Here is a 26,965-nt window from a genome sequence, read left to right as displayed (position 1 = left end):
TAAAACAAATATTTTGTCTATTTTAAACTAGGTATATTTACAAAATACACCAATCGATGCTAATTAAAATATGTTATTTTTAATCAAACGATTCTAGATAAAGTCACATTCAATAATAACAATGAAGAACAAGCTCTCTTTTATCTCTTATCTGGTACTTTTGTCGGAAATAAATATTTCTAAAACGTTAAATAAAGTATATAAACAATAGATAGATATATGTTGAGTAAAGTGTGTTCTTTTATAAATATGTTGAAAGTAGAAAGAGTAACGTAAAAGAAAAGATAATCACAGACTTTACTTTTAGTCCCGTAATAAACAATAAATTATATAACACGGAGGGATTTAATTAATTTTAATAGATAGAAATGGAAAATTGCATTTTATGGGAATATTATGGAAAATGCATTTCTTAATATATTCTATATCATAAAAAAATAATAATAGAGCATATATTAATGGATCAAAAATGATAATCCATTATTACTAAAACGAAAATAAAGTTTATAATTCAAAATGCTACACACCAAAATTTTTTTTTTCCTTTGAACACGTATATACATTTTAAACAACAAAAAAATATCCAAATATATCTATAGAGTTATATTCGAAACGATATAATATATACAAGAATCATTTATTATTAAAAGAAAACCTCGTGTAAAAATCAGTATTATATTTACTTAATTATTTGCAGCGAGACAATGAATTTATGAAAAGGAAAGAAAATGTGATAAAAGTTATATTATATGAATCTTTTATATTAAAATCTCACATTACAGATCACAATCAGATTTTCCAATCTTTGCTATATAGCTATGTAGTGTTGTAAGAAAATAGTAATATATACTTATGTTTTTATAGACATAACAGCTTTTCTTGCTGCTTCATCTAAGTCATTAGCAGTAATTATTGGCAAACCAGAGTCCTTAAGAATCTTTTTTGCTTCATTTACATTAGTACCTGCAAAAAGAATGTAAAATTAAAGAAACAAAATATACCGTATATACATATAACTACTTGTATGCACAAGTAAACAAAATAATTCTTGCAACTAAAATTATTAACAATGTCATAGACTTAAAATGCAACAATGACCAAGTCAAAACCAACTTATTTTTTATTTCTTTAATCAACTTGGCTTGACAAACATTTTTATTTTAAAAAAGACATCGTTCTATCATAAATATATTAGTCATTGAATTGTAACAATCATTGGTTCTTTGATTTGGTCATTTTTTGCAATAAATGTTCTTGTTTCTATTATTGAAGAATAATTACCTTCTAATCTAACGACAAGAGGTATCTTAAGACCTAAATTTTGTGCAGCAGCTATAATTCCATTTGCTATCGTATTACAATTAACGATTCCACCAAATACATTAACTAGAATAGCTTTTACTTTTGGATCTAAAGAATGAATTATATCGTTAAAATACTTAACACAGTATATAAAACAGTAAGAATCTTATAAAGCATACCTTCGCTTAGAATACGAAACGCTTGATAAACTTGACTTTCTTTTACATTTCCGCCTACATCCAAAAAATTAGCAGGAGTTCCTCCATTTAATTGGATAATATCCATTGTTGCCATAGCTAAGCCAGCTCCATTAACTGAAAATGAAAATAATAAAAATTATCCTGTTATACCTGATCGATATATATATATACTATAAAAACATGCATATAATACTGTATATAATACCGACCCAAACATCCAATATTCCCATCCATTCCAATATAATTTAAATTAAAATGTAATGCATCCACTTCTCTTGGATCTTTCTCATTTGTATCTTCTAAAGCAAAAAGGTCCTGCTGTCTAAATTGAGCATTATCGTCAAATGAAATTTTTGCGTCTACCGCAACAACTTGTTTATCTTTAGTCAATACCAATGGATTGATTTCAACTTGTAATGCATCAATGTCAACAAATAATTTCCATAAGTTTTTAAGCTCGTAAATTGCTTTTTTATGTATCTCTGGATCACTAAATCCTAAGAAATCACTGATGTCTTTAGCAATGGTATCATTAATTCCATTATATATATCCAATGGCACAGTTTTTATCAATTCAGGTTGTTCTTTAGCAACCGTTTCAATATCCATACCACCCACCGGAGAAGCAATCAATATTGGTCCGTTATGTTGTCGATCCATTAGAATGCAAACATATTTTTCAGAAACAATGTCAACTGATTCAGCTATCATTACTTTTTGTACCAAAATGCCATCTTTTGAAGTTTGTTTAGTTATCAGTCGATGACCTAACATGTTCTTTGCAACATCTACTACTGCTTTGGGACTATTGAAAAAAAATATTTCAAAATAATATAAAAAAATTAAACAAAAGCAACTATTGTTTTATATAATAATTATTTTAAATATTTGATTTATAAAAAATATACAATTATTATTATTATATTTGTAATCATAATTTTAGCTATGACCATTCTGTCAAAAGTGTAAAAATAAGAAGAAGAATCATAATTTATTATAGATTATATTGAATATAAAAAAGAAATGAAAAAGGGAAAACAAATTCGCAACTAGATTCATGAAAAATTCTAACTAATCTTCAAGCAATAAATCAAGACTTAAATTTTTATTTTAATCCTTTGTAAATAATAAGTTTATTGTTATTTTTTTTATTAAATATACATTGTGTTGCATTTAATATATGACACTAGATCTCCCTTTGCTACTTAATGTTTAAAAATGAAAGTTTTATTCATTACTATTAAAGTTGAATTATTTCTCTGTATTATTAAATATCAAAAAATAATTTAAATTATATAGCCGTCATAATGGATTTAGTAAAGATAACACAGTGTTATTTTATGTTAGTGATAATACTCCCATATAAAATACCTTTACACATTTATTTAAACTTACTCCTTTCTAAGATGTACACCACCTTTAAAACCATTGTCGAACCATCCTTTACCACGTCCTCCTGCCAATACTTGAGCTTTGATAACATACTCATCTGCATCTGAAAGATGAAGAAAAAAGTATACCGAGTTCATTAAACTCAAAATTGTTACCATTAATTAATTATTATATAATTATTTATTATTAGACTATAATTAATATATATAATAACATATATTATTGTACTAACATAAATTTTCTAGAGCAGAATTAGCTTTATTTAAATCATCAATGATGGTAAAATTTTGTACAGAAACACCACAGTCCCTTAACAGTTCTTTGCTTTGATATTCCAATAAATTAAGTTTTCTCGATTGTATCACTTTGCATAAACGATTTTTAGTAAAAATTTGAGAATATTGTAAAGCCTTTGAACTAAGTATTCGCAACATTTTTCTTAACCTCAAAACTTTTACTTGATAAATAGGTATAAAAATATCACTTCTGCTCCAATTGAAAAGCGTAAACTCATGCATATGAGATTGAGAAAAAGAACTGTACAAAAAAACATTTTTCGGCAACAAGACTGGATAACGATTTATCGACGATGATTGGATGACGTTGATACGCGTTATTAATTTATTAATTAGGTTATGATTTATATTAAAGTTAACTATGTTTTTTTTATCTAATAGCTATTTAAATATATATTAAAGAGAAATTTCAATAAATAATTTTATATAGTTTGTAGAAACGTGTAAAAAATTGTGATATACTTTTTCTAACTTATAAACAACATAAATAACATGACAAATTTGTGAAGCGAAAACTATCTGCATTTATTCTGATAAAATAATATAATATATTCCTTGTTTATATATATATATATATTCTTTTTCCGAGAATTTCTCTAATTGTTTTAATTATATTTTAACAATTTCATTTATATTTAATGTCTTATTAGAACTGGAATAGTTTAATCATTTCGCTCCATAGAAAGTATATATAAGCTCATACTAGATACATTATATTATACTTTTATAAACATTGAAAAGCATTATATTTCTAAAAAAAAAATAAATATATAAATATTGTTGCTATTATAAAAAATAAAATTTAGTTACTATAATAAATTTCATTGTAAATTAATTTATTATTGTCCATTGTAAATTAAATTATTATTGTCCATAGCAATAATATCTAGCTATAAGTGTGCCATAGTAAAAGGATTAAATAAATAATTAATTAAGTGTTAGTACTTCATCGCATTTAGTCAGTTTAATATTGTTTATTTATATCTACCTTGACCAGCTAACATCAAATTCCATACTTCTTAGCAATATTATATAATTCTTAAATATTTACATTTATTTGTATATATATTTCTTCTTTGACATTAATTAGCTGTATATATTAATATTTTATATACTTTGATTGTACTTCAGTTTTGAGGTAGTGTCGGTCATTTCATTATGTAAATAATATTATTACTTATATCTCTCGACAATTCTCATAGAGTGTACTTACAAATTACTCGCATAAGCTGTAACATGAAAATTTCTTTATTTGATTTTGATTCAATATTTAAATCATAATATATCTATAAATAACTTTTATAATATTACAAAATAAATACCGTTAATTTGTAGAAAATAATAAAACCTTATATGGTCTCGATTACATCGATTCTTTTCGCATATTTTTTACTCTTTTTAGTTAAATATCACATCATAATACAAATCATGAGTAGAACTAGAAACGAATTAATTTTTTTATTTCTTATGTTCTACTTTCCTCTTAACATTTTTGTTATAGCACGTGTCAATGAAAAAGTTTCGTTTGCATTACATTCATTTTTCCAATCGTCGACGTTAAGAGAAAATACCATAGCACCTTTAAAATTGTTATCAAGTATCCACTTAGTCTAAAAAAAAATAAATTATTATATACTTCTTTCTATATCAATAATTAATTATTCGTTATCGACATTATTAAATAATATAATATATGTGCTTACCTTATAATAAATACTACGATTATCATCGTATGATATCCATTCATAATCTTTGTAAGCGTATGGTACTTTGCTTGTATTTTCAAACACGCTAATTGCTCCGCTATCCAGAAATTGACAAATAGTTGAATATGATACAAAACCTTTGGAACCTAATTGTCCAAATCCTATAGCTGGTGCTAGTAACTTGTGATTTAGAGGATTATCTAATTTATATGAATGACCATACATTGGTATACCGATGACAATTTTATCTCTTGGCATTTTTTTAGTTACCCAATAATGTGCAGAGAAGTTTACATTAAGTTTGGATAAATATCCCAATTCCATATTATTCGGAAACAATGGAGCATTCAAGTCAGTTACAGGAAAATACTTCTCAAAAAAATGATAATCGTACGACATAAGATTTATAAAGTCAACGTGCCTGTAAAAATAATTATTTTAATAAACCAATATGAAATCAATTCTTTTACGTGTTAACATTATACAATATTATATGTCTCTTTACAAATATATTATTACTAACATTTATATTGTTGTTATTATCTATAATGATTATGCTTACTCCGCCATATTAGGAATAATATAGCACTGATCTATGATTGCTTGTGGAGCTCCCACTGCTACAGATAAAATTAATTTTCTACTACTACGATCGAATTCCTTTTTTATTTCTTGAATTAACTGTGCAAAATGTATTTTCTCTTTTTCTTTTCCAGACGACCACGTTGGGAATTCCCAATCGAGATCTAATCCATCGAAGTTCAATTTCTTTGTTACATTTAAAACAGATCTTATAAATCTGAAATATATAAGAAAATACAAATATTGAATTTAAATCAATGAAATTGGTTACTTTAAAAAATTTTGTAAATAATTATAATGTTATTACTGTTTTCGATTTGCATGGTTCTTAATCATATCTGAAAACCCAGAATTCGTTTCATCACCACCACCACCTATACTAATCATAACTTTTAAGTTTGGATTATTGTTCTTGATATTTACGACTTCTGCATAAGCCCACTCATCGGCACCCATATCAACACTACAATTTGTGATACTTGCAAATCCTGCTATAATATGGGTACAAATATATGGATCTATTTGCATGGGAGAAAGATCCCATATTGTACTCCAGTTTTCAGGTATTGTGTAATAGCATACAACAAATTTTCTGCAATTTATTAACAAAATTATTTTACTGCTATAATGATGATACTTAATTAAAATGGTAAAACAAAATTAAAAAAAAGAAAAAATATAAATAAAAGAAAGAAGAAGAAAAAATAATCAAGGCCTTTACTCTGTGGAATTGTTAGATTGCCGTTTGTAATCTATGCTTATATTTATATCTGTGTCCTTATTCTGATGCATTGACCATGACAGTAATTTTTCCAGTAAGTTTATTCGAGTGAAGTTTATAAGTTGTTGTCTATCTGTTTCTATCCTCAAGTACATATCCATACCCACAAAAGATAAAGTAGATAATATAAATGATGTAAAAACAAATATTTCCAGTTTTGTCCTATTGAAAACAGATATCAATACACGACTTGAAAAGTCTTCCAAATATCATTATAGACTAAATCAAAGTGATATCAACGATCATTGTTTACCTCTTTATCTATTAATGAGAAAAATATCATTTTATGTAGAAATAAATCTCAGTATGTACCGAAAACGGTACACGTGGCAGGTAACGTGTCAAATACAAATATCAGCAATTAATATTAATACAATCGAATTCAAAGATTATAAATGTAACTTAAATTTAAATTGAATTTAAATAAAATAATCGCGTTGAAATATTAATAAACGTGTTTGCAGTGTGTTGATAATAATTTATAATCATTTAAAATAAAAATGATTGCAATTGTGACATGTAATATGGCTCATTAAATGGATCTATTTGCATAAAATTATCCCAAAATATAAGAATAAAACTTTTATATTTGACGTTAAAAATTAATGTAATATACGTTTAACTTACATATTATAATAGCGTCTGTGTTGTCGTAGAGATTCATAAGATTCTGTAATTATTAAATACTATAGATATTTAAAAATCAGTTTAAAACATTGTTTTCATATTCTTGATTCTTTTCAAGTCATTGTTATTTTACCTCGTATTTCTGTACCAAGATCTTTTATGACATAGGTAGACATCTTTAGTTCTTCTTTAGTACGCAAAATGTTCTCTTTCTCTCTTATTATATATTTTATATTTATTATATTTTAAATATAAGAATCAGTCCTTTTTTGATAGTAAATATAAGAATTAATCCTTGATCAATTCTTGACAAAAACCAAATATGACAAGAGCGCTCTGTTCGCTACAAAGAAAAATGTCGCTACGGTCGCCCATAGGGATTATATGTGGCCGTCACGCCAAAGCTTGGCGCCACCGGCACTCTTACCGTCACGCCTCTAGTGACGGAACTAAAGAACTAAGAAAACACCACGTTCATGAATAATCACTGTTACTCGCGTTCTTCCGTTCCAACCACCGAGCGAGACACACGCGTTTTACTAGCAGCGACAAAAGACTGAACACTAGTCACTACTTCCGTTTCTCTTTATTACATTTTGTTAAGTTTAAAATATATATTTTTGTAAGTCTTTTTTGATACGTTTAAAATATAAAATATTCTAATAATATATTTCCCTAGTGAATTAATTATTTATGAATATTGTTGAACACGCTACATATACACGACATCAGCGCCGCTTAGTTTCCATAACATTTTGGGACTTTTCAAATACTTGCAGTATGAGAATAATAATATAAAAAATAAAAAATATTAATTATTGAATTAATTACATGCAATTTAAAAAATTTTGCTGTTCAATACCTTGTACATCTACATCATCGTTTTTATTTTAATTCTGTATCAGAAATGTAAATATTGTTGGTGTTTTCAGTACAATCTTATTAAATTCAACTTGGTTATTTTTGTCTTGTTATTTTATTGCAAGATAGAGCAATATACGTAAGCAAATGTTTTGGTTATTAGATTATAGTTGTTTAAATACAGTTTATAATATTCATTGGTCACAAAAATAAATATAATAATAAAGACGAGATTAAGTCTCTTTTTCTCTCGGAGTTTGATACACTGCGATCAGTCATCAGTCTCACCGTGACTTTAATGTCTGTTCACTATTTAAAAATGATACTGTGATTGTGCAAGTTCATCGAGATGAATAATTTATTAAATTCATTATATTAAGTAGCGAACAATTTTATTTTAAACACTATTTATCAACATTATATATGACAGTTAACAGTAATAATAACCCTTCGTCCGTAAACGTTTTTTGGCACCTTCCGTCAATAAACATGGGTTTTTCACGTCCGGCCGTTTTTTCACCCTATTAATGTACTTACAACATTTTTTAAAAATTCATGCAAATGTTCGAAACCTTCAACTTTATATATCAATCATAAAATTGTCGAAAAATTTATTTTTGCATATATATTCTTTTAAACAAATGGAATAACTCGGTAAAAAAACAATAATTTAATAAAAAAGTCATAACTTTTTGAAAAATTAAGGTATCGTAAACCGTTCAGCCGTTTCAAAGAATAGTGCAAACAAACAGATGAAAAAACGTATTTAAGTTTTAGTAATGTGCAAATAACCATGTGAGTTAAAAAAAAAACCTTTATTTCAAAATCACAGACAGCACTTCAATTTTATTTATATGTAAAGATGTAACATGTCAGCATGTAAGATATATATAAATACAGATCCGAAATGTTGCACATTCCTGCCAGAGCGTGCGCTTCGATCAATTTTGTTGTTCCTACAATATAATTCGCACGGAAAAAAGCGACTTCCACTAGATGCTTATTGACGCTGTTTGCAATCCAAAAGATTTGAACTCTAACACGTAGTTTTAAACATTTTAATTATTTATATTATGAAGAATTCATGTTTAACTAAATGTAATTTACAAATATATATAATTTATATGTAACAACATTGTTTAGTTCAAGATGGCAATCGTTAACTTCCGATAATAATCCGATAACTATGCCGAGTGTTAGGGTAATAAAAGTTAGTATCAAATAATTGGAATTATTCAATGTTATAAATCCTTAAATATTTTTAAAAATCCAATAAAAATTTACGTTATTCCTGTATAATGTATTGTTAGCTTTCATTTGTTGTTATTAAAATTGTATTTAATTAATAGAACTATTAAACAATTATCGTAGTGAAAAATTCAAATTTTTAAACTCATTGAAAATTTAATCAGAAGAAGAAAAAAAAGAAGAAGAAGGGGAAATAAATAAACACAATGATCTGAAAGTACGAGGAACTAGGATATTTGCTAATTTATAGTTGAAGATATAAAGTTGAAGATAAGAATAGTTGTTAAATAATACAAAATAATATCGAATAGAAAATAATAGTTAATTTTTGATACAATTATGAGAGTAAGAATAGCCGTCGCTATTTTAACTCTTATTATTATACTTGTATTTGCATTTTGCCAAAGACAAGAAAAGCAAGATCAATCAATGAATCAACATATAAATCGTTTGAAGGATAGATCTTTTGTGAAGAAACAGCTTGATTGTGTTTTAGACCGAGCACCGTGCGATAAATTAGGATTGAACATGAAAAGTATGTGCGTTTTTTTGAAAAAGAAGATGTTTTAAGTTAGAAACCATAATTAATATCGTATTGTTAATGGCATTGTTTTAGATATGATTCCAAAAATGGTGGTCAATAACTGCAAGGATTGCATCCCGTCATTAAGACAAAACTATGGAAAGTTACGAAATTTTATGCAACAGTATTATCCAGTCGAATGGAATGCTATAATTAAACTTTATTCAAAACGTCCACATGCTTCTGGTTAAAATTAGAATAATTCGATTATGGTATCTGTAAGATTGTTTTTTTACTATTTTATATACAACAGACATTTAACCAAAAAATTATCATTTGTACGACTGCTAATAAGATGAATAAAAAAAATATTTAATTTTGATAAATCCTGTAAGACGTTTATTGTTTCATTGTATCAGAGCAAAGGAAATTAAAGTGCCAGTAATCAGGAAATTTTTCATTGAAAAAAATTATTTTAATTACTTATGCACGTGCTACGTTATGCGACTTTTCTAACATCGATTTTACTTGTGTCGAAATAACTTTCTTTTTGCACATCTTGCATTTTATTGAATCATCTTAAATATTTATAAAGGAAATTTTAATGAATACGTTTGATCAATATTAAATATCGATACAATTTTGATTGTTTCTTTAAAAAAACAAAAAAATTTAAATTAGAGCTGAATTTTTCGAAATGTATTACTGTAAAAACAATCTGAAAATAAGGTAAAAGACCCAGTTATTGGACCCGGGTCCAGTTTCTGACCTTTTAAACTTTTTTATAAATTAATAAAAAAACTATATTTTAAGTAAGAAAAAAATTTTTTCTTAATTTAAAGTAATTTATTTTGTATCTAATGAATGGCAATTGAAAAAGTATAAAAAATATTAACTAAATAAAAAAACACTTTTAAGTCTAAAGTGACTGTAGAAGCCTTTTTTAAGTTGTCGCCTAAACCGTTGACGTAAGGAGGTACGAAATTTTGATCTGAGCAGTATTCACCATGTAAGTATGAAAATTTAATTAAAAATATATCATCAGGTTAATATTTAATTAAAATTTATTTTTAAATATTTATAAAATACATTAGAATGATTTTAATTATTAAACTATGAGGGTCAATAACTAGGCTCAATTCTAAAGATATGATGCAGTTGTTGACCCTCAAGTTCTAACCTACAACAAACGAGGTTATCTGTTTAGTGACATGGGCATAAAATGTAAACATAGTAATATTTATAGTTATTTTAGCTTAGTTTTTGTCATTTTTCATAATGTAATGATAAGTTGACATTAAACATTCATTTTTGTCAATAAAAAGTTATATTAAGATGTCTTAAAAACACATTCTTTAGTGATACAATTGTTGTTACAATAATTGTTACAATAATGTCACTTTCGTTAGTATTTAAATTATTATAACTGTTTTAGTTGAATAATATTTTTATAAAAAAATTTTTATGACAAAATTAATTTTTTTTTACTTTTATTTAGGAGTTCGGAGAAAAGAAAAACGAATTACGATGAGAAACAGTTGGAGCAGGCAATGAATGAAGTGAAGGCAGGTATTCCTGTGCGAACAGCTGCTATGAAGTTTCATATCCAAAGACTATGCTACTATATAAAAGCTGCGGACAACTATCACCAGGTATTGACAAACCAGGACCAGAATGTGTGTTAGGACAAGATAACGAAAAATATCTTGTTGAATGGATTTTTTATATGAAGAAGCATGGATTTCCTATAAAAAAGGCACAACTGTTGAATAGTGTTTGCATGTTATTGAACACTATGGAAAAAGAAACAATATTGTCAAATAATATGTCTGGTCGACACTGGTATAACGGTATCAGTGAGAGAATTGCTCAAAACCGAGCCGCAGTGTCGGAAGAAAAGATCAGAGCCTGGTTTCAAGAAGTAAGAAATCATCTTGAACCTCTGGATATTGTAGATATTGGTATTTCCCGAATCTTCAACCTCGATGAATCAATTTTTAGGCTTAACCCGAAAGGGAATTCAATTCTCGCGACGAAAGGTGACAAGACTGTCTACAATATCGTCAGAAACGATGAAAAAGAATGTTTAACAACGTTAATTTGTAGAAATGCTGCCGGAAAAATGCTTCCACCAATGGTACTATTTCCATATAAGAGAATTCCACGTAATATCATCACCAGTATTCCAAAAGATTGGGGGATTGGATGCTTTGATAGTGGATGGATGACGGCAGAAGGATTTTTTAATTATGTAGCTAATGTATTTCATTCTTGGTTATTAAAAAGTAAAATAACATTTCCAATCATTTTGTATTTGGACGGCCATGCATCTCATCTGTCGTATCCACTCACAAAATTCTGCCAGCAAAAGAAAATAGAGTTAATTGCTTTATACCTTAATGCAACTCACACATTCTTCAACCAATGGATGTTGCCATGTTTCGTCCTTTAAAAGCTGCCTGGAGTCATGAGGTTCGAGAATGAAGAATGGAGCATAATGGAGAATCATTGAAGCGTGAGAACTTTGCTCCGCTTTTTGAAAAATCTTTGAAGACGTTAGATGTCAGAGAAATTTTAAAAAACGATTTCAAATCAACTAGCTTGCATCCTTTTTGCCCTGATGCAATAAATTACAAAAAATATTTCGAATCATCTGAAATTGATAACACTGCTGAAACTGAGTCGTCAATTATTAATTCTTCTCAAGTTATTGATCATTTAAAATTTATAGAAAATAATATTGAGAATAATTTGTTAGAAGAATTCAAAAGTCAAGAACAATTACCTCATTAAAAGGGTCATCAAAATCATATAAGTTTATTTTTATTCTGGAAAAAAATAAAAAAATGAGTATCTTCTCATCTTCTTATGACTAGCAAGGATCAATTAAGTAGTGATGAAAGACATGAGGATATTGTACAAGTAATTTAAATAAATTTATAATAACATTTTTGACAAAATTTTATAGAAATAAGTATTTACCCTTTATTTTTTTAGTTATTTTGCATTTTGAAATCAATTTCGTTTTAATATTTAATAACAAACTGCAAAGAATACTTTGATTGATACATTTTGCATCTATAAACGTAGAGTGCATAATTAATTTAAAAATAATTATTAAATAATATATTAAAAAAAAAATGTTCAATATGGCGTTCATAGTTTCAAACGATTTCAAAGTTTACATTTACTGTATTCCTTTATATGAATAAATGAAAAATATATATTCTATATTATATATAACTTGTTTATTTAATTTAAGTACGTATAAGATCGATGTTTAATCGATCAATTTGTTTAAGAATCATAAAAAACGATTTCTCTTGACATAATCCCAGTGCAATAAAGTATGTCAATGTCCTCATATATTCTGAAAATAAATAACTTCATCGAATTTTACAGTGATAGTAATTAATGTAAATGCAGCACATACTTTATTATTATTATTATTATTATTATTATTATTATTATTATTATTATTATTATTATTATTTGTTTTTTTTATCTTACTTCATTTTGCATACATAACAATGGAGAAATAATAATATACAAGAAAATGTACAAATTCTCTGTAATTTAAATGATACAGGCATATGTTCTTTTTTATACAATATTTTCTAAAAATCGATGGATCACTTTGCTATTACATACACATCTTATTCCTAATTCTAATTTAATATCTATCTGGAAAAGTTAAGAGGAACTGCAAAGTAATCTTAGATAATTATTTAACTCTATAAATCATTATTTCGTTTGTTTATAAAAAAGACTACATAAAAATATTAAAAAAAGAGATAACAAAATAAACATAAGTGAAAATACAAAGAAAAAAGATACGAATGTAATAACAAATGAGTATCCGATCGATATATATCAGAGGTTTTCAAATTGTGATTCGCGATCTTGTATGGGTTGCGTCAAGTTCAGATCCCATACAGGATCGCCTAACAAAATTTAGGGAATCGTGAAAATTTTAACATAGTTTTATTTATAAATGGTCAAATTATATTCATATGTATACTAATGAATTATTTCAGAATAAATTTTTTTTTGTGATTTATTATCGCCAAATGTTTTAAAAGGTTTAAGGTTTTAGGTTTTCGATTTGATAAGCCCTGATATAACAATAATTATGCCAATAAATTAAGTCGATACAAATTATTGACGATCAAATTGATTTTACGATTTATTTAAATATTATATTTATATTATCAAATAAATCATGAAATCAATTCTTTCTTTCACTTAATACATTGTCGCAATTACATGCACATATATACATACACGTATGTAAATATATATATACATGTATATATATATGATTTTTTTATTTTATTTCGAATCGAAGTTAATTAAAAAATATATTTACAATGATTGTTATACATATGTATATATATATATAATAATTTGTAAGGAAATACACGAAAGACTTGAAAAATTGGATTAAAAAGCGGAACAAGGGAAAGTTTAATGCATTCGATTGATTGTGCATGTACACAAAGTGAGAGAGAAGATGTAAAAGGGTTGGAGGATGGTAGTTTTGACGTGTTGGATCGAAGTAAATATGATGCAATGTATGTAATAAGATTTCATTTGGGTAAGCTATTAAAGCGTCAAATTGTTTGAAATTTGTTCAATTGCGTTTTTTTTTTTTTTACATATGAGCGCGCGATATTTATCATAAATTTACTTTTTTATTGTGTGTTCGTTCGTTTACTGGTTTTTTTGTTTCTTAACCCTAATAATTGTTACCGGCATTTCGTTTGTTTTGTAATGTAAGTGTATGTATATATTTATAAATACGCATAATAGGCGAAGAAAAACAAGATGGCAGCTGTGATGTAAAAGAGAAATATTTGTTATATTTTCCTACGAAAAAGAAAGAAAAAAATGAAGTTGAAAATTATCGTGAAAAATATTCCTAACAATTTTCTAATAATATATGTATATTCGACATTTTAGGACGGGTCAATTTACACGCACACGCACGCATGCACATATACACACGCACACACACACACATACATGTCGATATTAATTATTAATTTGTAACGTCATAGAATGTTCCGTTGATTTGTATTCAAGTATTTGTAAAGAAAAAACAAATCATCTTTTATTTTTTTTTTAATCGAAAAATTATTAAACAATATGGTGGAGACCTTGTATTCAAAAGTTTCTCAAAGTCTGACGCAACTCCAACGACCATTATATGGGATCACGCAACTGTATTTGGAGGTCAAAGAGATTTCAGCAAAAGTAACAAATTCCTAGACGCAAAATAACTGTAAATTCAAAACCAGTTTAGCAACGTTATATACACATCCATATATGTTTGTGAGTTTATTATAATAAAAATGGAAATAGTATAGAGTCTATACCCAGGGTCGCGAAAATATTTACTTGGTTAAAAAAGGTCGCCAAATAGAAAAGTTTAAGAAGTTCTGTTGTACCGTAAGGTCTCTCTCTCTCCCTTTCTACTTAATTAAGATCTGGCTATTACGCAATAATAACAAACGCGCGGACGTTTAATTCATGTGATAATATATCACGTGGTGTATTATTTTTAAAAAACTTATAAGCTATTTTATCATTAATCTTTATATTCCTCTTTTTCTTTTTCTTCTTTTTTTTTGTTTTATTTGTTTGTTTATTTTTCATTCTACTGCAATTATATTTCTTCGTTTATTAATTAAATGTATTGTAATAAGGCGTCTTCGATGTCCAATATTTCCTTGTATAGAGCAAAAAAAGGTACTTCTCTCTCTCTCTCTCTCTCGCTTTCACTTTTCTTTTTTTTCTTTCTTTCTCACTACTAATTTTTTTCTATTTATTCTTGTTGTTGTGTGTGTAATATCATCGTTTCTCTATAATATGGATGATCGCTGTAGTTATATATGACTAGCTTTGAGGGGAAAGATTTTAAAGGCACCTGCATTCTCCAATCGATAGATTCACTTGTTAAAAATACAAAATAACTTGCAATGTGCACATTCAATTAAATTCTTCGAATTTAAACGATATGTCATTCTCCTCCTCCTTTGATTTCAATTAAACAAGCGATTTCTCAATTACACAAAACTCTAATTTAGAAAACTTTCGAATGATGATTATGATGATTGAAGATTCTAATTACGCACACATTATGAATAATAATAATAATAATAATAATAATAATAATAATAAAAAATAATAATTAATGATAATATAACAATGATGACGATGGTGATGATATTAATCTTCAAGAAAAGTTCTATCTTTTATTTTCTTATTATTATTTTTGTTGCTTTATTTGTTGTAAAAACGGGGTATGCAGACGTTTTGAATTTTCAATTTGCATCGAATTTACTACTTAACGATAATATATATATATATATAACTACTATATTGCAATACATTATATATATATATATACCTTAAATATTAAGTATGGAAATAACTTCATAATGCTATATATATATATTTTGTAACTTCCATACTCAATATGATATCCACAGATGCATATAAACGCTTATGTATGTATACACATCTATGAATATTATGTATATATGTATACATACATACATATTCATATAATTTTGTATTTCATATCCAAATGAAGAACATTCTAATTTCAAGTCATAATTGGCCATTATGCCATACTTATTAACTGTACGATAATGTACAGTCTATAGTTTCTAGGAAAGTTTCATGACGCATCATTGGAAACGCTTATAAAGCTAGCTAAAGTTCTCTTATCTATTCACATTTGTTCAAATAAATACACAACTATCACATTGATATACACGCTCCTTAAACTTCTACACATATATATATATTTATTTTTTTATTTCTTGTCTCTCTTCAAATTTCAACAAAGATGTTGTTCTTGTTGTTATTGTTTTACATATACGCATATACACGTATATATATGCATATATATATATATATGCCTTGATCCTTCTGCAGACAATTTTTTAATGACAAATCATCAAAGTTCTCACAGCTCTCAATGGAGATGACACACGTGATACATTATTACAAGAAGGACATTTACAAGATAAATAATCTCACACCCTTTACATAGTCTCTCTTTATCCATCTATCTTTCTTTACTTCTTTTTATCCATATATCTCTTTTTCTCGCTTTTTCTTATTCTCTTGTTGAACGATCGTTTAGAGCCTTGTTCAGATGATAATAAATGCCTCTTATAGCTGCCAGAAAAGTAGATAAGATTTCACTCTTTTCCACTTTAGATTTTGTCGAGATTAGTTGTTTAGTCAAGAGCCATTACTACTTTTTACATACTTTTTGTATTCAACTGAATTTTATAAGAAAAAGTCAAACATTTATATAAAGTTTTTCTTTTGCGCCTTAAATAATGAAAAAGAAGAAAAAAAAGAAACTCAGTATAAGAATACAATAAGGTAATTCATAGCTCTTTTTATTTTCTCGGTTTAATTAGCTTCAACGTCGATGTTCGTTGTCGTTGTCGTTGCTAGCAGCATGATAGGCTACTTTAGGAAAATCTCTTCATGGTAAGGAATCGCCGATCATCGATCAATCTTCGGAGGCAAACTATTCATCTCTTCTTTCCTTCCTTTTCGAGAAACATTTCTTTTTTTCATTCTCATTTTCATTTTCAAATACGTCGAATTATTATTTTGATCAGTGTCTTTATATATATTTATGTATATATGTGTATATACGTATTTATATACACGTATCAGTACCTTGTCTGTTTTATTTTTGTTCACTGTTGTAATACATCCTACTGATGCTTCTAAACGATCAGATCTTTTTCTGATCGTGTTTTAGAATCTCTCCAAAGTTATCTTTGAGATCCAAGTACAGTCTTTCATGTCAATCGAGTTTCTTTAGAAACTCTATTCTCTAAGCATTATTTAACTTTTCGAATAAACGTTTGTCTTTTGTGCCTTTTTCTTCCTTGCGGCTAACATGTCGTAAAATGGATTGTGTGATATACTTTGCCTAAAATGGGAAAGAAATCTTGTTAATACAAGAATACGAAGAAACGAGAGTGATCAATGTATTCATTTTTACTTTACTTACCGTACACATTTGATCCACTCATCTTTCTCCTCATCTGTTGCTGCAGACATTCTGTACACCGTGTGCTTGCCTGTTAAAATACAAATTGAAAGTAAAGATTAATTAAATGATTGGAACTTTTAAATTAACACTTAGCTAACCGATCAAGTAGATCTTTCCATTTAGAATGTTATAGACAGTATACTGAATGTTGAGCGATCGGCTCTGTTGGTTAAGATTGTTAAAAATATACAAATTACGTACCTTCGACGACCTTTCCTTCGCTATCGGTTTTACATGCTTTAATAAATTCTGATCCAGCTGCATAAAGTTCAAAGCAGTGAGGTTTGTGTCGATCTTGTACTTCTCTAACTTGTATGTTTTCTAACGGAATGATCCCACGTGGTTCCTTGTCCGTCGTATATTCAAAATAATATAGGCAATTGTCGTTAAGAATGAACCACCGTCTTTTCCAGCTTTTGTAACGTCCACCTGAAACAGTCATTAAATACGTTTAAAGTTATAACTATCAATGATGTCTCTCGAATGCGTTAGTTACCTGCTGTCTCCGTCAGGGCAGCAGAGGGACAAAGCGATAATAATATAAGAACAGGCCTCTCTTTTCAAGCATTAAAAAGCGCTTCAATAGGATTACCAAGTAACTACTATATGTACATTCCTCATTGACACGTCTTTTCTCTTCTTTTTTATCAATCATCATGATTAATAATAGGAAAACTTTTGTTTAAAAAATCATGTTATAAATTTGTTGATCTAGTTCGACAGTCATATATACGAGTTGGTGATTATAAAAGAAGTTTTGAAATATTTCAAGATATTTCAGCTTTCATTATATAAAAATTATTTTTTTTTAAATAACAATAAATACAAAAACTTTTTTTTACATATAACTTGAAAATGTTAAAAATAAGTTGAAACACACAATATTTATTTCTTAATATCTCAAATAATTTAAATCACTTTCTTGATCACCAACTAACATATAAATGTGCATGAGAGTAAAAATACTATTATAAAAAATTTAATTATCAATCATAATTATCGAATCGTTTCATATGATAATCAATTTTCAATTAGTATAATTTTTGTTTATAGGTAACAAAAAAATAAAAAACCAAATTCAAGTTAGAAATGTAAAGTAAAAAATTTCATGGCTCGTAACTCGAAGTAGAAATAGTTTCTTTTTTTAATATCATCGTTCGTCCCTTTTGGAAGACGAGTACCGTTTCTCAGTATAACTTTTCTTATGGATTCGAATTCGAAGAAGAGATCGGACGTGTTATTAGAAATGACGCTAAGTCGAAAGGGGACGAAAAAGTGTTGGGAGGAGACTATAGTGGTGCTGGGTTGACGAGACACGTCGACAGGAAATTACCTTGCTTCCAAAGCCAGCCTTCCTTATCGGGGTTAAAGAAGGTGTGCATCAAATCGTTGCCATCGTCTTCCGGGATCTTGAATGGTTCCGTTTTTATGCTTTCGTAGAGACTCTAAAGAAAGTGGAATTCTTGCATTATTGATCTTGCTATCAAACTCGTTTATACATTTTTTTTATTTTATTTTTTTTAATAAATTGATCGATCAAGTTTATAACGGTAAGAAAAAAAAATTGTAAAAATATCTGATAACAAATAGTTTTGGTTGATTAATAAATAAAAACATTCCAGCAAGTCGAATTGGTTGGATTATTTTTTCTTTTTACAAGGAAAAAGTGAAAGCATCGTTAAATTGATAAAAGATCATCAATAGCGCCTGAGAATTTGTTCCCGGGGGCTATAATAACGAGTATATATAATATCGTCATTTAAAATGGCGATCGAAATGATTTCTCGTGTTATATCCATGGCGCTCGGTGCTATTACTATACTCATAAATCTGTCATTAAAGAATCATTCAGACGGAATAGCGACATTTCTCCTGACCCTTAGTACCCCTTTTTAGCTATCATGGCGTCGGTTGTAGTCTCGTGTATCAGTACGGATGTTCGTTCATTTCATCGAGACACTTGCATAAGCTAGCCAATTGCTTCATATATCCCGTTGCAAAAGCTAATCGACCGTGTGCATTTGTTCTATATAAAATCATTTACATTCGAGAATAAGAAAGATTCGAATTTTATTATCCCGAGAGGATAAGAATTATGTTTATTTTTTCTCATTTCTTCTTCTTTTTTTTTTGTTATTGCAATTTCTACGGTTAAATTAATATTAAAAATTCGTAGGGAGCTACATTAAAACAAACTATGCAAATTTCAAGGAATACGATAGTAAATCAAAAAATTGTTCCGTCCGTAATTATTTTACGTTAGCTGACATTTTGTTTTTTCTATTTTTCACTCCTTTTTTTACGTATATCGTGTCTCTATATGTAAAAATATTTCGTATTCATGTATTCGGATATTTGAGTGGGTTCGAGATAAAAGATAACGGTGTACTATTATTATTATTTGTTTGTTTCGAGGAAAGTTACAATTTTTATGACCAGAAGATAGAGTTCCGTTTGTGGTTTTAAAATTTCGGTTTTTTTCCTTTTTTTAACGAAATTTTCAGAGAAGTATTAAGTGGTAATACGATAAACAGCTTTCGATGCTATTAGCTTTGAGCTTTCACGAGCGAGGAGTACTTTTCTATGGCATCTATCAATTTCATTAGGCTCGATAGCTAGGCTTCACCAGATATACATGATTTTTACGAGTGAAGAAGGAAAAAACCAGATTAAAAAAAAAAACTAAACAAGAAAACTATTTTAACGTGCATGTCCTAAAAGAGACTGCCTATAACTGGAACAAGAGGTCAGATGAATGAGATGGTAGATATGTATGCGATTGAGCCATCTTCATGATTTCCATGAAGATCCCACTTGTCTAACGAGTGGTCGAGAGATTGCAGGGTCAGGCCTCTCTAATTCATTCGATTTTTTCTTCAAGGGTTTCCTTTCAAAAGAGGAAGCGCGCGCGCGCGCGCGAGTGTCGAGTGTACCGAGAAAACTCAGTCGGTAAGTTGAAACAAAAAAACAATCATTTCGACGAAAATAATAAAAATTTCCAGCATTTAAAGCAGATAAAAGAAAAAAAAACGATAAATAAAGATAAAAACTTGATCGAGTCTTTTTTGAAAAGAATTAAAAAATATTTTTAAATAATGTTAAAAACTTACCACGAGTAATTCTCGTGGTAGGTCGCCGCCATTGTTGATACCACGATTCATGGATATAAACTGTTCTACGCTGGGCTTATCCTTAACGCTTGGATTATGAAGCGACGTGTTCAACATGATAATGGCGAAGCTGAGAACGTAACAGGTGTCGGTGTTAGTGAATATATTTGGATTGAGCTGACAGTATCTCTGTGCGAAACATTCCATCATCCGATCTATTTTTTGTGCCTCGCCAGGTAAACGAAAGGACCAGAGGAATTGTCTCAATGCCTGGACCAATATCAAGTCGGTAAAATCATGGAGTTCGACGAAAGCACGTAATACACGCTCGTTGAAATCGTGACGTTCTCCAAGATAATCGCCGATTGCTGTCTTGTTCAGGCCCTCGCCCTTGTAAAGGAACTGAGCAACATCCTCTGGTGTTGGTGCTAACAGGTTGTGCTCGATCAGGTACTCGATGCCCTTCTTCGGGTCCATGTTGAACTTCTTGCGTCCGATCGACGTCTGCTTTGCCTTGTTCGTCGGTTTCGTCTCGTTTGCAACGAGACCTCCGCCCTCCATCGCCTCCATCTCAGCCACGACCTCACCAAGTTCATCTTTCAATTGCTGTAAACCAATAAAAATCATTCATATATATATAAATAATTTAAAAATATATATTTTATTACTAAATATTTTGTATAAGAATCAATAAAAATTGATTAGAAATATTCAAATATTGAAACATAATATTACGTTAATTATTTCCTTTGATTACAAACCATTGTAAATATAAAAATAATCATACAGATATCGGAATCGTTTCAAAGAATTACTTATTGCGAAACAGTACTTTATATTTCGTAATTAATATTAGAATATGTATAATTGTATAGATTAATTAATAGATAAGGAATATTGATTCCCCTATTGGAATTACAGGAACAAGATTCATGTTTTTATCAGAATTAAAAACAGTACATATTTTCTCTTTTCCTCTCATCCATTTCCATTACTTTCTCGTCACAAAGTCATTTCCTCTTAACGAGCGAGTTAGATTACTATTCGAATGTAGCCTAGGTCCGAGTAATGCAACTATCACCACCTCTACCAGTACTAGCACTAGAGAACTAACCACGCAGACGTCCTTCCTTTCTTTAAATCACAATGCATTTCTGACAAGGATGATTATACATAGCAGAAGATGGGCGTTAGTCTATATCATGACAGAATAATTCTGAATTACTGCAACTTCTTGTAACAATTACGTTACATTATCTACCAGAAATGCTGGTTGTTCTCTAACCGACTATCACGTTCTCACAATTTTCTCGCATAATAATATTTCTCATGTAGAATAAAGTCGACGCAAGGCCGAAAATTCCATAAATTTTTTCTAACATAAGTTCTTTTTGTATCTTTCTCTCTTTCTTTTATTCCCTACGAGATTTTGAAATCGTAACCACCGGACACAGCTTGTCCTTTTATCGGACGCGATAAATTGTCGACTTAACAACGTTTTTTTACATTCATCGTTGAATTCAAAATTAATAAGAAAAAAGAAATGTGTAAAAAATAAAATACAAAAATTCAATTGGTAAGAAGAAACCTTGCTTACCGACCTATAAATCCGTTATTTATCAAATTACATTCTTTTTTAACGATTTGTTTGAATTGTATTTTATTAGTTATTTTTAATTATTACATTTTTACGAGCAAAATAAAACAATCAATTGGATTGTTATTGGATATTTATGATAGAAATTTAATATAATCAGATGTTTTTAGTTTCTCGAAGAATGAGTGACTGAGAACGAATGAGAGAGAAATATGTATGTGAGAGAAAAAGAGAGAGAGAAAGAGAGAAAACGATTCCTAATTAATCTTTAAACAAAGGATATCCGGTGTAATTAACGTTACCATTACAGACTTTTTTCCCACCCCACTTGACTCGGTGAACGGCAGAAATTCTTTGCGATGGACGTGCTTGTACGAAGAAAAATTCACCGATTCGCACGATATCGTTAATCTTTCCTCATTTTTCTCTTTTATATTTTTTATTAAATAAAATAGTAGATTTAATTGTGTAACAAATGTATTAATAACATAACTCGTAAATAATTGTTTACTAACAAAAAATAATGTTATTTAATAATTTGTTACAGTAAAAGAAAATATACAATGCGGAATAAAAATTCTTAGGTGAGCTAAAATTTTTTAGATGATTTTTAATTAAGTTTATCTAATAGTTTTTTAATTACCAAATAACGAAAAAACATGAAAATTTGTTACAAAAGGAAAAAGAAAACCAAACAAATGTTTAGTCATTTTAAAATAACATAATTATCTAAAAATGCAAATAATTATTCCTTGAAATACAATAACAACAAAGTAACAGGAGAACCGTGTGCAATTTACGACTTCCCATTGATCCGTTTTCAGCCGTGGTGTTGCTTTGACAACGGTGACCTTGAATAGGCTTTTTTCCGCGAACAGGACAAAGCTAACTTCTTCCTTCGTGTCACCCTAAAAGTATTTGCTTAGCTTTCATGCTTATGTTTATGCAGGTGTATATTTATGTGTGTATATATTACAAACACACACACGTGCACATGGTTAGTACGAAGGTTTATTTTACATGGAGGATATGTCAGAAACGTGATCCAACACCGATTAAGTTAGACGAACGGTGACAAATGTTCTTTCATGCCGGAACATGAATTCATAAAAACGTGAAGGAAATCTGAAGGCTATATTGTATTATATTGTAGATATACAAACACATATGCATGTATATTTTAATACATTCATGAAGAAATTTGATTTTTTTGCTTATACACTGATTAGTAAGTTGTGCATTATTTATTAAAAAATTATAACAAAAAATATATTATCTACAATTTATATCACACGCAGTAATAATAATATATACAATAAATAATTTATGTGATCAAACTAATACTATTATTTGTATTAGTTGTAAGAAAACACGAAGTTCACTGGAAGATAAAAGAGGGTCGTCGAATGGAATAATTGGGTTTTCTAATGAAATTTGACGATATTATGCAAAGTATGGTTTAGGAGTTGTTGGCATGTGCAAATGAGAAACGCTACTATACTTGGATTAACACGGTTATTTATTCCCCATTCATTATAAAGGATAATTCAATAACTTCTAATTAAAGATTAGTTAAAAATAGATAAAGTAGGATATATAAGAAATAGGATTTTCTTAGAAATATATTTCATTAATGTAAGCATCTATAAAAGGAATGTTTTCAAAATTTTATTTGATAATGAAACCTAATTTTTCTATTCTTTTAACACAATAAAATTCGAAAAGAAAAATCCTCTTAAAAGCTTTAAGAAGAAGCTTATGGATAAATATGAAATCAATAGAAAGATGATTTTAAGTACTTAATCCTATTACGTCATATATCGTGATACTTGCACATATCTAATCAATTAGATCTTCCAATAGAAAGTAATTGCTGAAATAATAATTCAAGTATATTTAGTACAGTACTAATATTATTAGTAGTATATAATATAAAATTATATTTTTACTATATTAATTATAATTATAATTAATTATTATTATTTATAATTATATTAATTATAATAATAATTATAAAACTATTATATTTATACTATACTAATTATTAACATAAGTATATTTATATACCTTTGTGATTCGTACAGTACAATTATATCAGTAAAAATAGTATTATATCATAGTTACTTTAAATTAAATATAATTTTTGGATAAAAACAAAAACATTTATATTAAAAAGGATTTTTCAAAAAAGAAGAGAAAATAGTTTTCATATAATTTCAATTATTGAAAATCGGTTCCACCCATGCATGAAAATTGATATAAAAAAAACAGAGCACAAAGGAGAAGGAAAATAAAACAAACATAAAAAAAGACGAATAATTTATTTTGCATCGATGTAACATCGAACGTTTACATATACATGCATATATGCATACATGCGCACTTGCATACATATATGTACTATACATATCCATATGTATACTCATGTACAATGAACGCAAAATGGATAATGTCGATCGAATAACGTTTTTCTGAACACACACCTCGAAAGTTTTCTAGCGTAATGGCAGAGAGCCGCGAAAAATCGATGACCGCATACGCAAACGACGAGTCCATTTGCGATATTACGTCGATCAAAAGTAGTGTGGAAAATCGTAGGTACATGCAACCATTAAATATTTATCATACTGGATAAAAGGAATAAAAAGAAATAAAAAAAGAAAGAAAATAAAAGAGTTCGATTCAACGTCGAAATCGAGCGAATAAAACCGGAAATGCGCGCGCGCACACGTATATAAATATGTGGGCACGCATATCAACATACTTCGCGTGTGGGTTCTGCGACACATGGATGTCTCTCATAATGGAAGACACCCTTGACGATCATAATGAAGAACATGGAAAAACATGGTGTTCCCTCAAGTTTCCCCACCCTCATAACCACCCATTCCTCTTCCTCTTACATTTTAATGTTTGTTTCCATCAACGTTTCAAGCATTGAGAATACAACACGCTCGATAGATTCGAAACGATTAGGGTGAAAATGAGAGTATAATTCCACGAGAAAATGTGCAGATGGTTTTTTCTTTCTTTATTTTTTTTTTTTAAATATAGCATATACAACTTTAAGTATATTTTTTGTGTTTAATACGTTTACTACATTTGGTAAAAGCTTGTTGAAAGAAAATAAATTTATAGAAGAGATAATACGATTTGTTAGTCTAACAAAATGCATTTACGTTCGTTATAACTTCGTTATCGTGCATATATGCATAGGGTTTGAATGAGGTTATGTTCGTTATTGCTTCGTTTACGTTCTCTAGAAACAAAGGGGATGGTTTTGATATTTTAAAATAAAAGATAGAAGAAAGGTGGAGAGTTACTTTGTTTTGGAAACATAGGTTATCTCCAAAGAAATAAATTTTCTAAAGAGAATCAACGCATATAGGTATATGGGTATACAAATACAGTAAATCCTATTTCTTTATCGTATCACTTTTAACTTTTCGAAGACTAAAACAAATGTTAATGATAATTAAGAACTTGGACTAATTTTAATAATTAGTTGCCATTTTAAACTGCAAAAATTGTTTAAAAAATAATCAAAAAATATTTACATACAAAATCCTATAATCCTAAATAATATTTTATACCTCTATGTTACTTTTTATATTTTTCAAAAACAGAAACAAAAACAAAAACAAAAACAAATATGGACGAAAATTAAACCCCAATAATTTAATCGTTCAATAATTCAATCATTCAATTGTTATTAGTTGCAATAGTAGCCGCAGGAACAACAACAAAATATCTCATAGATGAAGTAGGGTAAACATCCTATGGGACAATGTCTTTAAAACGTAAAATACAGCGGAAATGAGACGGTAACGTTGGTGTATAGGGTAAAACAAACCCTCATTCCCTGTTACTGCTACCTACAAGCTAGTACTGCTATTGCTGCCAACGTTGCCACGGCTTGGTCGTTAAATCGTGAATATGTCTACGAAAGGTGTGGCCCCACGCGCATAACGCCGATCGAAGGGGGCGATAATGCTTCCGATTCGAAGGTAGAACCTCTCTCTTTCCCTTTCTCTCTTTTGTTGAAAAAAAGAGGGTTGTTTCGCTTGAAAACGATATTCGCGTTTGCGTAATACTGGCGAACGTAGGTAAAAGAAAAGTAAGAAAGAGAAAAAAAGAATATGAAAAAAAAAGAGAGAGACTGTTAGTATTTTATATCTGATGTTGTATGGGTGTCTGGTCGACAGTCATAGGGGTGGATTACGAATGACGATTCGTCGAATTGCTTTGATAAATCGTAACACAACCTAAGCAGCAACACAGCAACAGAACAACATAGTATAACACAGCAGCAGACGATATTACAAATGCAGGGAAGGATGTGCGCGTACTCTGGTGGGAAGCAAAGGAATGAAAATATTTTCCCCGTACTAACAAGGAGACATTACAGTTGAACATCAACGAATTTTTTTCCGAGGTTTGGTATATCAGTAAGTATATCTTGAAACTATTCTCGTGGTAAAATATTTCGGTGAATTGGCCAGCCAATTTTGAGAAAAATATTTTTAAAATTTGTTTTTTTTTTTTTTTTTTATAAACGTGGTTATATTCTTTTAATTCAACTATTTATCAAGTGGTGCGGTAGCGTAGATAGTAGTAGCGTTCACCGAAATATTTTACCGCGAGAATA

General features: G+C 28.6%; 5 protein-coding genes across 17 annotated transcripts in view; 2 read left to right on the top strand and 3 right to left on the bottom strand.

Moving 5' to 3' along the window:
• Window positions 1-743: 743 nt before the first annotated feature.
• On the bottom strand, window positions 744-3,328 carry LOC122516827 (succinate--CoA ligase [GDP-forming] subunit beta, mitochondrial). Its single transcript, XM_043635005.1, has 6 exons — window positions 3,127-3,328; window positions 2,898-2,997; window positions 1,712-2,307; window positions 1,482-1,616; window positions 1,282-1,410; window positions 744-963 (listed from the first exon to the last, which is right to left on the bottom strand). The coding sequence occupies exons 1-6, from the start codon at window positions 3,326-3,328 to the stop codon at window positions 851-853; spliced, it is 1,275 nt and encodes a 424-aa protein (XP_043490940.1). The 3' UTR covers window positions 744-850.
• An 816-nt stretch (window positions 3,329-4,144) lies between these two features.
• On the bottom strand, window positions 4,145-7,269 carry LOC122516823 (acidic mammalian chitinase-like). 6 transcript variants are annotated; one of them, XM_043634993.1, is made up of 9 exons: window positions 7,020-7,268; window positions 6,887-6,945; window positions 6,513-6,520; window positions 6,200-6,421; window positions 5,786-6,070; window positions 5,459-5,695; window positions 4,894-5,317; window positions 4,513-4,800; window positions 4,145-4,419 (listed from the first exon to the last, which is right to left on the bottom strand). In XM_043634993.1, the coding sequence occupies exons 4-8, from the start codon at window positions 6,358-6,360 to the stop codon at window positions 4,663-4,665; spliced, it is 1,245 nt and encodes a 414-aa protein (XP_043490928.1). In that variant the 5' UTR covers window positions 6,361-6,421; window positions 6,513-6,520; window positions 6,887-6,945; window positions 7,020-7,268; the 3' UTR covers window positions 4,145-4,419; window positions 4,513-4,662. The 6 variants fall into 6 exon arrangements, with proteins under 6 accessions (XP_043490928.1, XP_043490924.1, XP_043490925.1 ...); XM_043634989.1 differs by lacking the exon at window positions 6,513-6,520 and having other exon boundaries at window positions 6,887-6,929; window positions 7,020-7,269; XM_043634990.1 differs by lacking the exon at window positions 6,513-6,520.
• A 468-nt stretch (window positions 7,270-7,737) lies between these two features.
• On the top strand, window positions 7,738-9,828 carry LOC122517170 (the record flags this gene model as incomplete). The annotated part of the gene is made up of 3 exons (XM_043635584.1): window positions 7,738-7,886; window positions 9,403-9,530; window positions 9,612-9,828. Coding segments are annotated over 3 exons (435 nt in total), but the record flags the coding sequence as incomplete, so codon positions are not given.
• A 607-nt stretch (window positions 9,829-10,435) lies between these two features.
• LOC122516845 lies at window positions 10,436-12,912 on the top strand. 5 transcript variants are annotated; one of them, XR_006303671.1, is made up of 3 exons: window positions 10,436-10,527; window positions 11,017-11,439; window positions 11,520-11,821. XR_006303671.1 is itself a non-coding variant. In XM_043635036.1 (3 exons), the coding sequence occupies exons 2-3, from the start codon at window positions 11,134-11,136 to the stop codon at window positions 11,744-11,746; spliced, it is 546 nt and encodes a 181-aa protein (XP_043490971.1). In that variant the 5' UTR covers window positions 10,436-10,527; window positions 11,017-11,133; the 3' UTR covers window positions 11,747-11,821. The 5 variants fall into 5 exon arrangements, 4 of the variants coding, with proteins under 4 accessions (XP_043490971.1, XP_043490968.1, XP_043490970.1 ...); XM_043635036.1 differs by having other exon boundaries at window positions 11,017-11,557; window positions 11,625-11,821; XM_043635033.1 differs by having other exon boundaries at window positions 11,017-12,912.
• A 4,329-nt stretch (window positions 12,913-17,241) lies between these two features.
• The window catches only part of LOC122516791 (cytohesin-1), a 57,525-nt gene continuing 47,801 nt past the window's right edge, over window positions 17,242-26,965 (bottom strand). For 3 of the 4 annotated variants that reach the window (XM_043634917.1, XM_043634918.1, XM_043634915.1), the window contains 5 exons: window positions 20,721-21,326; window positions 18,944-19,055; window positions 17,812-18,042; window positions 17,569-17,638; window positions 17,242-17,487 (listed from right to left, as the gene is read on the bottom strand). In XM_043634917.1, coding sequence (XP_043490852.1) covers window positions 17,400-17,487; window positions 17,569-17,638; window positions 17,812-18,042; window positions 18,944-19,055; window positions 20,721-21,326 — 1,107 coding nt within the window. In that variant the 3' untranslated portion in view covers window positions 17,242-17,399. The remainder of the gene's footprint in view (window positions 17,488-17,568; window positions 17,639-17,811; window positions 18,043-18,943; window positions 19,056-20,720; window positions 21,327-26,965) is intronic. The other variant, XM_043634916.1, reaches the window with a different exon arrangement.

This window comes from Polistes fuscatus, unplaced genomic scaffold (genome assembly GCF_010416935.1).
Source record: "Polistes fuscatus isolate 324 unplaced genomic scaffold, CU_Pfus_HIC Scaffold2, whole genome shotgun sequence".
Taxonomy (NCBI): Eukaryota; Metazoa; Arthropoda; class Insecta; order Hymenoptera; family Vespidae; genus Polistes; species Polistes fuscatus.
Note: the sequence above shows the minus strand (reverse complement) of the source record. Positions and strands in the feature narration are given on the sequence as shown.